The sequence below is a fragment of the Polyodon spathula genome, chromosome 3 (genome assembly GCF_017654505.1).
Source record: "Polyodon spathula isolate WHYD16114869_AA chromosome 3, ASM1765450v1, whole genome shotgun sequence".
Classification (NCBI taxonomy): Eukaryota; Metazoa; Chordata; class Actinopteri; order Acipenseriformes; family Polyodontidae; genus Polyodon; species Polyodon spathula.
The window spans coordinates 32,378,946-32,392,338 of NC_054536.1; the positions used below are offsets into that span (position 1 = coordinate 32,378,946).

Genomic DNA, 13,393 nt, shown 5'->3' on the forward strand with positions numbered 1-13,393 from the left:
CTTTTAAGCACGTTTTTTGAAGACATGCAATGTTCTAAAAAAATACCTTTTCACAACACCAAAACAATGTTTAAAACAACTATTTCAGAACCTGTGTGGATTGTTTTGTATAGCATGAAGAGTAAAACATTTCACTGATATTAAAATGTTAACAATCCCTTTAAAACTCAAAACCTACAATCAAGCTTTTTTTTCTAATTTCTGTTGTTTTTGCCACCATGTCCAAAGTGTTTTTCATTTTTATAAGTTTTACACAAATCATGTTGTATTACCCAAGTTTCATTCTTTTCTTTTTTTTATATAGTAGTCCAATAAAAATTTGTAAAAGATCCTCTGTCCAATCCAGTGCGCTTTGTCAGCCTTACTCCTTTCTATTTGATTAAAGTAGCACAGGTTAATAAAGTGAATGTAATTAAGTTGGTGTTGCATACAAATCAAAAGTGGAGGCAGACAGACTATAAACTAAACCAATTAACCACCAAGCAGGTCCTGACATCGCTGCTTGAAGCTAGACCTTATAGACCTCAATGTGTTAGATTATCCTTCAGGGCGCTCACAGTAAAACAAGTGTCTGATCAGTGCTGAGAGGACAGCTTGTATAGTGGAGCTCTCACTGTCCGCCTGTGCTGTTCTGATTCAGTGGGCCAGAGTGAAGTTCAGGAAGTGCAGCAATAACTCCCTATCATCCACTAAACAGTCTCCCTATTTAAACCCCAGGGTATGCTGTCTTTCTTGTCAGCCTGGTTTGCTCAGCCGTCTTCTCTGCGACGGGGTTCCCCAACTCCAGGCCTGGAGGCTCAAGCCTGTGCCTCGCCTCTCACAAAGTGGTTGCGTTGGGAAAGATTTGTCGAACATGGGCGGTGCTGTGAAAATTGATTTCTGATGAGTTTGACTCCAGTTGTTCTTAGATGATTGATCCCATAACTTTGTCAAGTTGGGTTTTAAAAGATCCTAGTAGTCTTCCTGAACAACATGACTAGGTAACCCATACATACCCTCACCACTCTCTGTGTAACTAAGTGAATCCGACCTATTCTATTTCGAGTCTATTTCCACTTAATTTCCAACTGTGGCCCCAGGTCCTCTGGTGTCTGTGTTGCATTTAAAGTACTGGTCAGGGTTCATTTTGTCAACTCCTTTTAAGATTTTAAAGACTTCAATCGTGTCCCCTCTAATTCTTTGGTCTAGGCTAAAGAAAGGAGGGGTATACCGCTTTCACTCTGTGATGTAAGTGTCGTACAGACAGGTTGTTAGCTGCATGCACCTTGCTTCAGAAACCATTATTACCTGAGTTGCCTAGCTACAGTGTAGCTGGCAGACAGTCTTTTTTCAGAGCTCCATCTCTCTGAAATGCTTCACTCTGTAGTGCCACTATCCTTTTAAATTTTCCTGTTTGATTGACGGAACAAACCTATTAGGTACATGTTCACAATTGTTTAACCTGTGCTGCAAACCAGAAGTATTTATTTTCTTACCTATTTTGTTGATTGATTTCATCATACTGTTTTTAACTGAAGAGTACCACCATTTTGTTACACACCATTAGTGACTAACTAACTCCACTGAGTCATTGCAGAAAACTCCACCATTAAAAACAAACAGGAGAATTTACCACTGTGACATTTTGTTATTAATACAATTGTGCTTCTGTGCTTTGGAGCAGTTCAAAATAATGGCCAGGTTAACAAATCAAAACCATGTAGTCACTGGCCCCCGTTGACTGTGCTAAAACATGTGGATATTGTATTTGGTGTTCTTTCAGTTTCCATTATGTTACTGGAAGATGAAGCAATACTGAGACATTTTTAGCACAGTCACAAGGATGTCTGTGGTGTTCAGTGGTTATACGTGTCACCATATTGAATTACCCAGTGACCAATAACCTGATAAAAGTTTCCTGTCATAAAAGTATAGCAAAGTGTAATAAAGCATAGTGAAAGCATGGTAAAGCACATGTAAGCAGTGTAAAGCCCAGAGAATGATGGTAAAACATACTAAAATGCATGGCAAATTACGTTATCTGTGGTAAATGCAATAATCATGGGAAAAGGATGAGAAAAACTGCAAATTTAAATGTTTTATATTGAATACAAAGCACAACCTGAATGGTTTTGGTTACTGGACTAGTGTTCTTTTAATTATTATGTGTAGTACTGGTACTAATTTTATTATGAATTTCGTAGCACATCCCCTAACGGATTTATGCAATTAACCAGAACAAGTAGTCGCCAGGAACTTATTCATAATGCATTTTCATAAGATATCTACTTCATATTCATTTAAAATGCAAGGCTATGCAATTATCTGGTTTTATTGAGTTTATTATGCTGTAATTAAGGGTCACCGTAGAGAGCAGAAAGGAGAAATGAAGAGCTAGATAACTGGGTAACAAGAACAAAACAGAAAACATGATAAACATACTGCAGAGTAGGTATGCACTTATCTGGGAAGGCTGGGACGCTGTTTAATTTTGTCTCACTGGACAGAATATGTTAATGCACATCGCTGAACATTATCAGTGCCATGAGCAAATTAATTAATTGGTGTCTTAACACAGACAGTCAGTCTGTGATTAGTGCATGCTTTGAAACGGGATGCAATAATTGTTATGTAAAGATTTGTTTTCAATCTTTGAATAATTATTTACTGTATTAGTCTTATACTATTATGTTTAAATGACATTTAAATCAGAATTACAAAACTGTATTTGTTTGAAAAAAAAAGAAAGACCAATATCCACTTTTCCTTTTCAGCTAATTCAGTACTAACAAAGATTTGTTTAAATATTGAATGAACCTGAAAAAACCCATCTTCATCCCAGAGCAACAAAAAGTTTCCACAATTTTTGGCATTTCACCATGAGAGTTGTAAGCCCAATTTGCAGCCCTAACAATGAGGCACTCTGCTGTCATTCCTCACTTTGTGTTTATCTTCTCCCTCCCAGAACATGGACAAGGTTCTCCTGCCCTCTGTTACCTTGATTGTTGGATGTGGGGTCTCCTCTCTCGCTCTCCTCCTCCTCATCATCATTTATGTCTCTGTCTGGAGGTAAGTCTTACCCTTCTACTTTCTACCAATGAACACTACTGTACAACCTGCACCCAATAAATCACATGCTAAAGTAACGTAGTTGATTCAGTAACAAACATTTCACCTAGAAGTCTTTTTCATTGTCTTCAAATAAAAAATAAAAAAAACACTCCCAGTCAAAGTGGTTCTCATTGAATGAATTTAGTTTATTTTAGTACATTTGTAAGCTTAGCAATATCAAGTGTTTAATAGTCATGGAAGTTAATCATACATAAGGAGGGTTTCAAAAATGTCATGCCAGAACAGACAGTAGCGCTAAATAGCTTTTCAACAAGTGCACCTTTGGTTAAATTAGTTTGGTTCACTTTAGCATACACTGATTATAAAAATTCAAAAAATTCAAAAATTAAAAAAGTTCTCCATTGTACAGCTACTGTAAATTGCAGCCTTTTCAGACTCAATGGGGTAGATGTACTAAGTTGGGCTAGTTGCAGCGCAAACATACCGTAATTTGCATTTTCGTTGCAACACTTCGTATGTACTAAGAGAAAATGTGTTAATGAAAACAGCCGCACTATACTAATTTTAAATATTTGTTGCGTCTTCTTAGCGAGATCTCTGTTGCGAGATACATCTTTTGCAACATTGTTCAAATAAATAGCGGGAGTTGAGTTGTTTGCTGCAGCAGAGGGTGCCCGAAGGTCATTGTGTGACCCTGAGCAAGTTTCTTCACCTCCTTGCGGCGTCTTTCGAGTGAGCCGTTGTTGTAAGTGAATCTGCAGCTGATGCATAGTTCACAAACCCTAGTCTCCAAGTCGAGTAAACAAATAATAACGACACATGAAAAGGTGCAGGAATCAAAATAACATTGTTTTTGTTAAACTTAAACATCATCTCTACAACTCTTCCAATAGTTCCATCTTCATTTTACGTATTTTAATACCCCAAATAAATGTGTTTCTATCAAAAAGCTTTTCATAGTCATACAGTAGCCCCTCACTAAACTGGATATGTTTGTCTGACATTAGGTGGTGTCAGGTTTAAAAAAATACAATAATGTCGCACACACATACATTTATAGTGCTCAGTGTATTTTAAAATGTATAAATCATTGTGCTGAAATACAGTCATCACTCGGTTATCCGTTACCCAGATACACGTCAATTATAAACAAAAACGTAAATCTGTATGGTACGCCTATACAGTTTAATAGTAAAATCAGATGAACACCTAGTGCACTTTCTTTTGACTTTAGCCTGTAGGCTGCCGGTGTGGTGACACAAAATAAATCATGCTGCTACACTGCACACATTCGTATACAATACGAATAAAGATTATTTTAAATTGAAACTAAATGATTTTAGTAGGTTTTTTTTTTTTATTTTATTTTTTATTATTATTAACTTGGCAGCCTAGACAATTAACACAAAATAGATCATGGTGCCGCATTGACAAGTTATGATACTTACAAGACAGTCAATTCTCGTTAGTATGAATTTCAAGGGACCAGCAACACATTTTGCATTACACTACTAATTCGTCTTATCATTCGTAGCATATGTGTACTCTCCGTTTTTATTTAAGTTAGCCGGGTGCAGTGCTAAATTGTTCTTAAAAAGTTCTTAACAAATTGATGAAATTGTAAATTGCCTACAGCTTTCGTACATCTCATTATATATGTTTGAGAACCCTCACTTGCACTATCTCCGCCCCCTTTTTGCGAATTTATTCAGGAACGCCCATAATTACATATTTATCTACGCTTGAACTGCAAACAGAAACTGCTGCTGCAAAGCATTCTCTAAAAAGTCGCAAATAGCATTGCGCTTGTTTAGTTCCAAGACTTTGGAATCGTTTGCGACTATTGCGACAGGCGCAACACTTTAGTACACCTACCCCAAAGAGTCATAACCATGAGAATGTTTCCAGGGATTCGATAGCAAATAGTAAATGGTGACGAAGGTGCGAAAAAATTGTACCTCTCTAGTGCCCTGAAGGAAGTTGTAGAGGGTTGCTGCAGGTAATGAACCAAAGTCACTTTGGACACTGACAATAGGAGAACTCTAGAAAAAAGATTTCTGCAGCTCACACCATGTAGAATAGTGTCAGATGTGCTGTTTGTGAAATGATTTCTGAGCTTTCAAATTCTCCTTATGTTTCTGTATTTGCACAATATGTGTGTGTGTGTGTGTGTCAGCATATTTTCCTGTCACACTCCCTTTGTCTTCCTGACTTTATCTTAAGTCTTGTAAGTTCTGGGCCTTTTCTTTTAATTATGTGATTGTCCAAATAGATAAAGCTCTGTGTCTCCTGAAAAATATGTGTTTTGTATTCAGAAAGGACCTATTGTCATTTAAAAATCAAACATCAATCTTGAAGATTAAAATTGCCATTTGACTGCCAAACAGGACAGTGGACAGACTTTCATCCAGGCTGGGAAGTGACATGCACAACAGTGTTTGCCTGTAATTGAGAGATAGTGGAAAATAAGCCTGTGGTTTAGTTCAGGTGACGTTTATGTAGCAGTATGAATCTCTTGCACATCTGTCCAACTGACAATGACATTCGAAAGGCCCAAATTACGATCATCATTTAATAAAGCATGGGACAGACTGATTTTCCTCAAGTGCAGTTCCAGTAGGGGTGTAACAATTAACTGTGTATCAATGTACTTTATTTACATGATATACCGTATCTTAACAGAGGTTTGTATTAGAGTTGGGACAATATTTAAAATATCTAAAATCATAATTGCGGGATAAAAAATTGCGATAACGTCAATTACCATGGTGTTTGCTCGTTTAGATTTCGCTTTTTATACAAATGTAAAACAGTCGCTAAACCAAGGATAATCTGGGGTAATTAAGTTTCAGTTTAAAAAAACTAAAGCAATCGGCATGCTGCTCAATTTATTTTAAATGTGTTTCTCTTTTTGCTAAAATACCATTTCTGTTTTGTCTTCTTTGTACACATGACATTAAGAATGACTGTAGAGTACACAGTATACAAATAGTAAAATCAAGTTAATGCCCAGTCCTTTTTTTTATTGTAGCCTATAGGCTATGGTAAATAATAGTAACACACAAGATAAATCACAACTTCTCTGTACACATTACTGTAGAATTCAGAAATTATAAAAGATTAAGTTGAAACTAAAGGAATTTAACATACTTTCTTTTTACCCAACTACTTAATAGTACACCAGTTGCTGCATAGTTAATGTTGCTGCATTTACAAGCAATTACACCATGTAGTCCCTTGCATATACTGCATACAATATACAAATAATAAATCAATTTTAAATGTACATATAATAGTTTACACTGTACAAGTGGCAGCAAGAAAAACACATAACCTACCCCTTATTTTTAAAATAGTCCACAGTTGTGTTTTGTTGGTATGATAACCTTAGTATAGCATATTTTGCACATAGGGTATCTCTATTTTCTCTTGTAGCGTTTTTCTTTTTCTCTTTTGTAAGAGAGTGCTCACTGGTGCTTTCAATCACTGCCTTTTCTGAATGACATCTCACAAAAGCCTCACAACCACTGGGTCATCGTTAGGGCGAAAGTGGCGGCTGCTCTAATACATTGCAAGACACTCTAATTAAATATGACTAGAACAGATGGAATTACTTGTGGAATAATTAAACAAAAAATAGCATTAAAAAATGAAGCTGTCGTAATGAATACAATATCGTACATTTCCAGTAACTCTGAAATTATTTTTAGAATGCCTTCTTTTTTTTTTATTGTGACTTCTGTTCGATACAATATTATTCGCTCCCCTTACATGGAAGCTGCTGTTTCAGCTCTGTTCACTGCAGTTTCACTGACACTCACCACTTCAGGCTTCATTTGTCCAGTTCTGCGAGCCCTAGAGTGATATTAAATTTCTCATTTGAAAGATAACAACTTGGACTAATCAGCTGTCGTTTATGTATTTATTTAAAAAAAAGTCATCCATTTAAAAAAAAAAAAAGTTAACATTTTTACAAAACTGCCTCTTTAGTCATAGTTGTGCCCACCTTACTGACTCTCCGCACCCCACCAAGGGGGCACGACCCACACTTTGCTCACAACTGACCATCTGAGTTTCTCAATGCAAGTAGATGTAAGTCTAGGTATCAGTTAGCATCCTGTGTTAACCAGTTATGTTGTATGTGTTGTGGATTTTATTCTGGATTGTATTATTACTGAATTTAAATTATTGCTCGACTGCATCGTAAAGATATTGAATTGCTTTCTGTATCCCCTGGGATACACTTGCTAGTGCGGTGAACTGCAGTGAGAAAAATAAAACAGTTCTCAAATGCTTATTGTGTGCCTAGCCCCAAGAGATTGTTTTAAATAAAGAAATATAGTAAATATTTTTGTTTTCTTGGAATTAGTAGAAACACATCTTCGAGTCTAAATCATTTTTTTTAAAGATGTCTTTAGAGACACATATATACATACTCTGGACTAAGTGAATCATATTACTAGGGTATATCATACATCATACAAATACTGATCTGCCCTGAAGGTGAATTCAACTGTGAAAAGAATTCTGTAAACAGGAGAAGGAAAGTCACTTCTGTATCAAGAATGCATGGATTGATAATGACGGTTGACTATAGTATTTTCCTTCATTTTAGTATCTTAATGGCGTTAACAAGCTGGGAACAGTCTTTTTATATTATTCTTTGTAATGAGAACAGACTGTTGTATAAAGCTGTTGAACTTTATTGTTACACATTGCCTTAGATCATTCTTCAAAAGCATACTATTGCAAATGCTTTTTAAATTCTAACTAGGATTGGCATTAAAAAATAAATAAATAAATAAATATTTACATATAAGTAATTGTTGCTCCCTTTTCTCCAAGTTTCTAGTTCTACTATTCCTTTGTTCTGCTGTAATGATGTTTCACGTATACTCATCTCACTTGGATAGTCTTGTGACCCACAGTCTAGGAGGTGCAGATCATGTCCATGTTCTCGTACATCCCTTTTTCGTAAGCCTGATAAACATTGTACTGTAACAGTGCTGTCAAGAGCATTTCACTTCAGCTGTCAGCTTTAGTCATCCCACCATACTTGTCAGCGCCTTGCTATCTGGAACAGCTTTGTTGGTTGGCACTTTCATCAAGTTTTTCTCAAACATCTCGTAAAAGTTTTTTTTAATATTTATTTATTTTTTTTATTTTTTTATTCAGGTACATTCGATCAGAGCGATCCGTCATCTTAATCAACTTCTGCCTGTCAATCATCTCCTCTAATGCCCTCATTCTGATTGGACAAACACAGACCAGGAACAAGGTACAGAAAGTGTGGAGATAACGTAAATCTTCTGAGTTACGTTTCCCAGAGTAAAGGAAATGTGGCCAGCATTGGGTCATATCCATAGCACTTGTTCAAAACTAGGGCTGTGAATTAATCGCAGTTAACTTCTGCGATTAAAGCGTTCATTTTTAATTTCCTGCGGCACCATTTTAATACACTCAGGATTGGATGAATGTCGTTATTGTTTGAATATTAAATTAGTCACAGAACCACATTATGTAGCAAAGCACTCAAACCGAATAACTGTGAATGGGAAATTTATTTTTAAAAAACTTTTAATGGTTCATTGGATAGAAAGATGGTTACTTGTCAAAGTGAGTATCACTGAAGTGCATCTAGTATGCTGTACCACTTGCGTGCTAAACATGCTTTCTCAAAATACACTTTCTAGTAGTTTTTCTGCAACAGAGAACAACAATACACAACAAATGAAACAAGTCAGTTTCGACAGAGTACTCTTTTTAGAAATTCAGGATTACTGCAAACCCATGAATTAAGCTAAGCATGATACTATAGCCAAACTGCAAATTGGATAGCTACTGACTGCAGCCCCGGTAACATTGTAGTTTGTTTTATTTCAATAACCAAGTTTATTTTAAATGATATGATTTACAATTGTGGAGCATATAACCATTACTCTGAATATTTTGTTTTATTTAGGCAATTTCAAGTTATTAATAAAATATAATTAAAAAATTATTATTATTATTATTATTATTATTATTATTATTATTATTATTATTATTATTATTATTATTATTATTTAAAACTGCAATGAAAAACATCAGTTTATGAGTAAAGGAAACTGATAATTGTAAATGCAGTAAGGTGAGTAATAAACTGACTCCATTGTGATTTAGCAGTTAGTTCAAACAATTTAACAGCAAATGCTTGATTGTAAATAAATATAAAATTATGAAGAGAGACCAACACATAGAATCCAGAAATAGGAAAATAGGGCTTTTATGCTGGGTTATTTTTTTAAATAATAATAATAATAATAATAATAATAATAATAATAATAATAATAATAATAATAATAATAAAACGTAAATAAGATAGATTCAGTAATTTGTATCAATTAAATATGTGAATAAAACCAAGATTAACTGAGATTGAAACATGTTATCTCAAGATTAATCTCAAAACAGCCCTAATTAAAATCCCTGATGTTCTTTAAAAGAGTGTAGACATTACTTTGGTTTGATGAATACGACAGTGTAACTGGATTATCCCAGTGTCTGTTTTCATGCATGTGCAGCTGGCTAACACATGCTGATGTCCTGTGTCTGATCTCTCAGGTGGTCTGCACCCTGGTGGCAGCATTCCTGCACTTCTTCTTCTTGTCTTCGTTCTGCTGGGTGTTGACGGAGGCCTGGCAGTCCTACATGGCCGTCACAGGCCGGCTGCGCAATCGCATCATCCGCAAGCGCTTCCTGTGCCTGGGCTGGGGTGAGTGAGTCCTGAATTAAACATGTATTGCAGGCAGAATGCATTAAGCTATTTCAGTAACTTTACTGTAAAGTCTTTGATTGACTTTGAGATTCAGTGATCAGGACGATCAGTGGAGGTGTGCATTCTGTATCGATGGATAGCAGCTCATCTTGTTATTTCCATAACAGTGACTCAAGGGTACATTAGTACAGACAAATCTATATGTTGCAATGACATGCACATAGGATCATGACAACCATCATGTTTCTGGATCTCAAGCCAACTGACACAGGATTTAAGTCTTGAAAGTAAAAATGGGTTAAAATGGCATTGTTGACCATTTACTTTACATTAAAATAAAGTACATTATAAACTAATTAATTGTTGGCCTGAATTAAGTCTCAGAGGACCGATAAATACTTAGGACTGTATCAAAATGTATTTCACTACCAGTACAGTAATATTTTATAAGAAGAACTGGGATCGCAGAGCACTAACCCGCTTAAATGTGTACTCTGTTTCAGTGTATAATTGTAGAAAAATAGGTTATGCACCTAAGTGGGTTAGACTGTACTGTCATATCAACAGCTAGTTCACCCACTGCAGTAAACATCAAACAGGAGTTGGCTGCTGAACTGAAACCTTGTCTACCAAACTGTCTTCCAACTCTTGGAAAGCGCAATGTACCTGAGGCTGGTAATTGCCAATTATTCGCTTTGCAGAGAGATGGAAAAAACAGCATTTTCAGTCAGCATACCAGCACTGTAGTGTGTGTGGGTGGGGAATAGTATTCCGATGGGTAAACCGTTCAAATGCCAGGCTAGAGCGGGGGTAATAAAGAAAAAATCTCAATCTCACATCCCTGACAGCTACAAGTAAAAAGGAATGCAGGATAACACGGTGTAATTTAACTAACAACTCCCAGCAGCCACCCAGCTTGCCACAGATATGCTCTCTGGGTCTCCTAATTATACGTCTCATGTCCTGGACACAATGCAACACAAATAAAACAGCTTTTTTCTCCAGCTGTAAATGAACAGTGTACAAGGGTTTTAGCCGTTTGTGTTTCTTAATGTACAGGTTCCATTTTTAACAGTAGTGCACCATGCTTTTTGCAGGTTTGCCTGCTCTTGTAGTAGCTGTTTCTGTGGGGTTCACCAAAGCCAAAGGATATGGTACCATAAACTAGTGAGTATTCACCATTGAAGTATTTCCTCTGTGTGTGGTCTGTTGGAAAAACCATGTTCTTAGGGCATCTTTTAAACATTAAACTAGACGGATGATTTTTTTTTCAAGTGCGTGGCCTTTAACCTGAATTCCAAAGCAATTTTCCCACAGATTAAAAATTGGGGGCTAATTTGTTTCTATCAGTGGTGTTGTGTCACCAATACATAGCAAATTTCTCCCATTGATTGAAGTCCTTTTTTACTAAGGCTGTCCACTTAATGAAGCGATAGATTGTGCTTATTAACGATAAACAGCACAGCGCTCCTGTAATTGGGTGGAGCGACTTCTTAACCTAGTATATATCTATTTTTTATTTAAGTATGTGAATGGTTGGTAGGCTTCACAGTTCCTACATTACTTTATATCTCTTGTTCCCTCTCTCTCCCTCCAATACCTTGCTGTGTAGCTGCTGTCCCTTTTCTCCTCTCTCTCTCTCTCTCTCTCTCTCTCTCTCTCTCTCTCTCTCTCTCTCTCTCTCTCTCTCTCTCTCTCTCTCTCTCTCTCTCATAGACTACACTAACTCCCACTTTCTTGCCTCCCTTGCCGTGTAGTTGCTGGCTCTCTCTGGAAGGAGGTCTCCTGTATGCCTTTGTAGGACCAGCGGCTGCAGTTGTTCTGGTATTTTATTTCAATTCAAAATCATTAATATTCCAAGACACAGCATTCTCCCAGTTAGGACAATTATGGCTAAGCAAAGGTTCTATCAAAATACAGTTAACATGAACAAAACAGGCACACTATAATATCAGAAGTCATACTGTCACTAGCAACACAAGCCAAAGGTATTTAATTGTAATAACAAATACAAATAGTAGCCTGACCTCATGTGTAGATGCCCAGGACTCCACAGACCTCATAGTAAATGAGTATAATTGTTAAAATGCTGTACTACTACTGTAGAATGGTGACTGTGCATTGTTTAAACTGAATTGTGATGTTTCACTGTGTCTTATTTCTGTCTTTACAGGTGAACATGGTTATTGGGATTCTGGTTTTTAACAAACTTGTATCCAAAGATGGGATAACAGATAAGAAACTGAAGGAGCGGGCTGGGTATGCTTAATCAATACATACCATCCATTAGTGGACCCATAACCAGCCAGTCAGCAGTGTCGCGACTTCAGTGTCACTGTCATGAAGAGTCAATAGTCACGACTGAAACTAAATCTAAACTCATGTAGCAAGGGTTAGAGCTGAGAGACTGGAGGCATAGTGGCTCTAGACTGAGTACTGGGCTTGAGGGAAACAGTGTCCAGAGGTCAGAGCTGAAGGACAGGGAGGCGATTTAGAAGTGCTAGAGGAGAAAGCTCTTTGTGCCCATGTGGCCAGGATAATCATTAGGAGAGTTGCCTGCAGTATTGAAGCTTTGACAGGTGCCATTTAAACATCCAAACCTTTGTATAACAAAAGCATCTTGAAAAATAGAAACTGTAGTGTAAAGCTGGCCCCTTCACTGCAATCCAAAAAAAACATTTCCAGTGAAATTGGAAGCAGTACTAAGGCCTGGGAGTGAGTTAAGTGACTGCCGGTTATTGATCCAAATAAGCCAAGTCTGTGCTCACCCATTTCATTAGTCTGTATTATTTTGTGTTGCTTATATATGTTGCTAAAGCTTTTGTTTTTGTTTGTGATATAAATACAAATATGTTGTTTTTTTTGTTTTTTTTCACATTTTTATTTATTTGTTTATTTGCTTTTTATTGGGAATAACCACAACTGCCATGATGGGAAACATCTCTTGCTATGATACAATCTGTTTGTCGTCGATTGAAACAGTGTACAAGTGCCATGTGGATTGCTCACTGTCAAGATGGAACACAAAATGTTTCCACTTGGTGAACCTTGACCCAGAAGTACATAGCACCCTGTATCCCATAGCAATCAGACTTGTTTCTAAATCTGTTGCATCCAGTTGCAGTTTATCTTGCTTTGCAGTGTGATACAGTTTAACTGCCATTCTGATTAATATAGTTTGTTGTATAAAACTTTGTGTTGAAATTCTGCAGCATCCCCTTACCAAAATAAGGACTCTCACCCTCAGCTTCTCGATATACAAAATTCTATTGTTTTGGTCGTTGGTTTCTTCCTCTTAAAAAAATCTCTTTAATATTAATAAAAAATATATTATTAATAATAATATTATTATTATTATTATACCTGGAGCAGGAACGCATATATATATATATATATATATAGATATATATAGATATAGATATGATATAGAGAGAGAGAGAGAGAGAGAGAGAGAGAGAGAGAGAGAGAGAGAGAGAGAGAGAGAGAGAGAGAGATGAACAACATGCACATCCATTACCTCAGTAAGAATAATCAAATAACCAAAAGTCATTAGGTGTTATTAACAAAACAAGGAGTGTTTTTATG

At 36.4% G+C, this 13,393-nt stretch overlaps 1 protein-coding gene across 3 annotated transcripts in view; it reads left to right on the forward strand.

Moving 5' to 3' along the window:
* adgrb1a (adhesion G protein-coupled receptor B1a) overlaps positions 1-13,393 on the forward strand; it is a 106,932-nt gene that overhangs the window by 71,303 nt on the left and 22,236 nt on the right. For all 3 annotated transcript variants that reach the window (XM_041245059.1, XM_041245060.1, XM_041245061.1), the window contains 6 exons: positions 2,945-3,048; positions 8,227-8,329; positions 9,655-9,805; positions 10,906-10,975; positions 11,566-11,632; positions 11,982-12,067. In XM_041245059.1, coding sequence (XP_041100993.1) covers positions 2,945-3,048; positions 8,227-8,329; positions 9,655-9,805; positions 10,906-10,975; positions 11,566-11,632; positions 11,982-12,067 — 581 coding nt within the window. The remainder of the gene's footprint in view (positions 1-2,944; positions 3,049-8,226; positions 8,330-9,654; positions 9,806-10,905; positions 10,976-11,565; positions 11,633-11,981; positions 12,068-13,393) is intronic.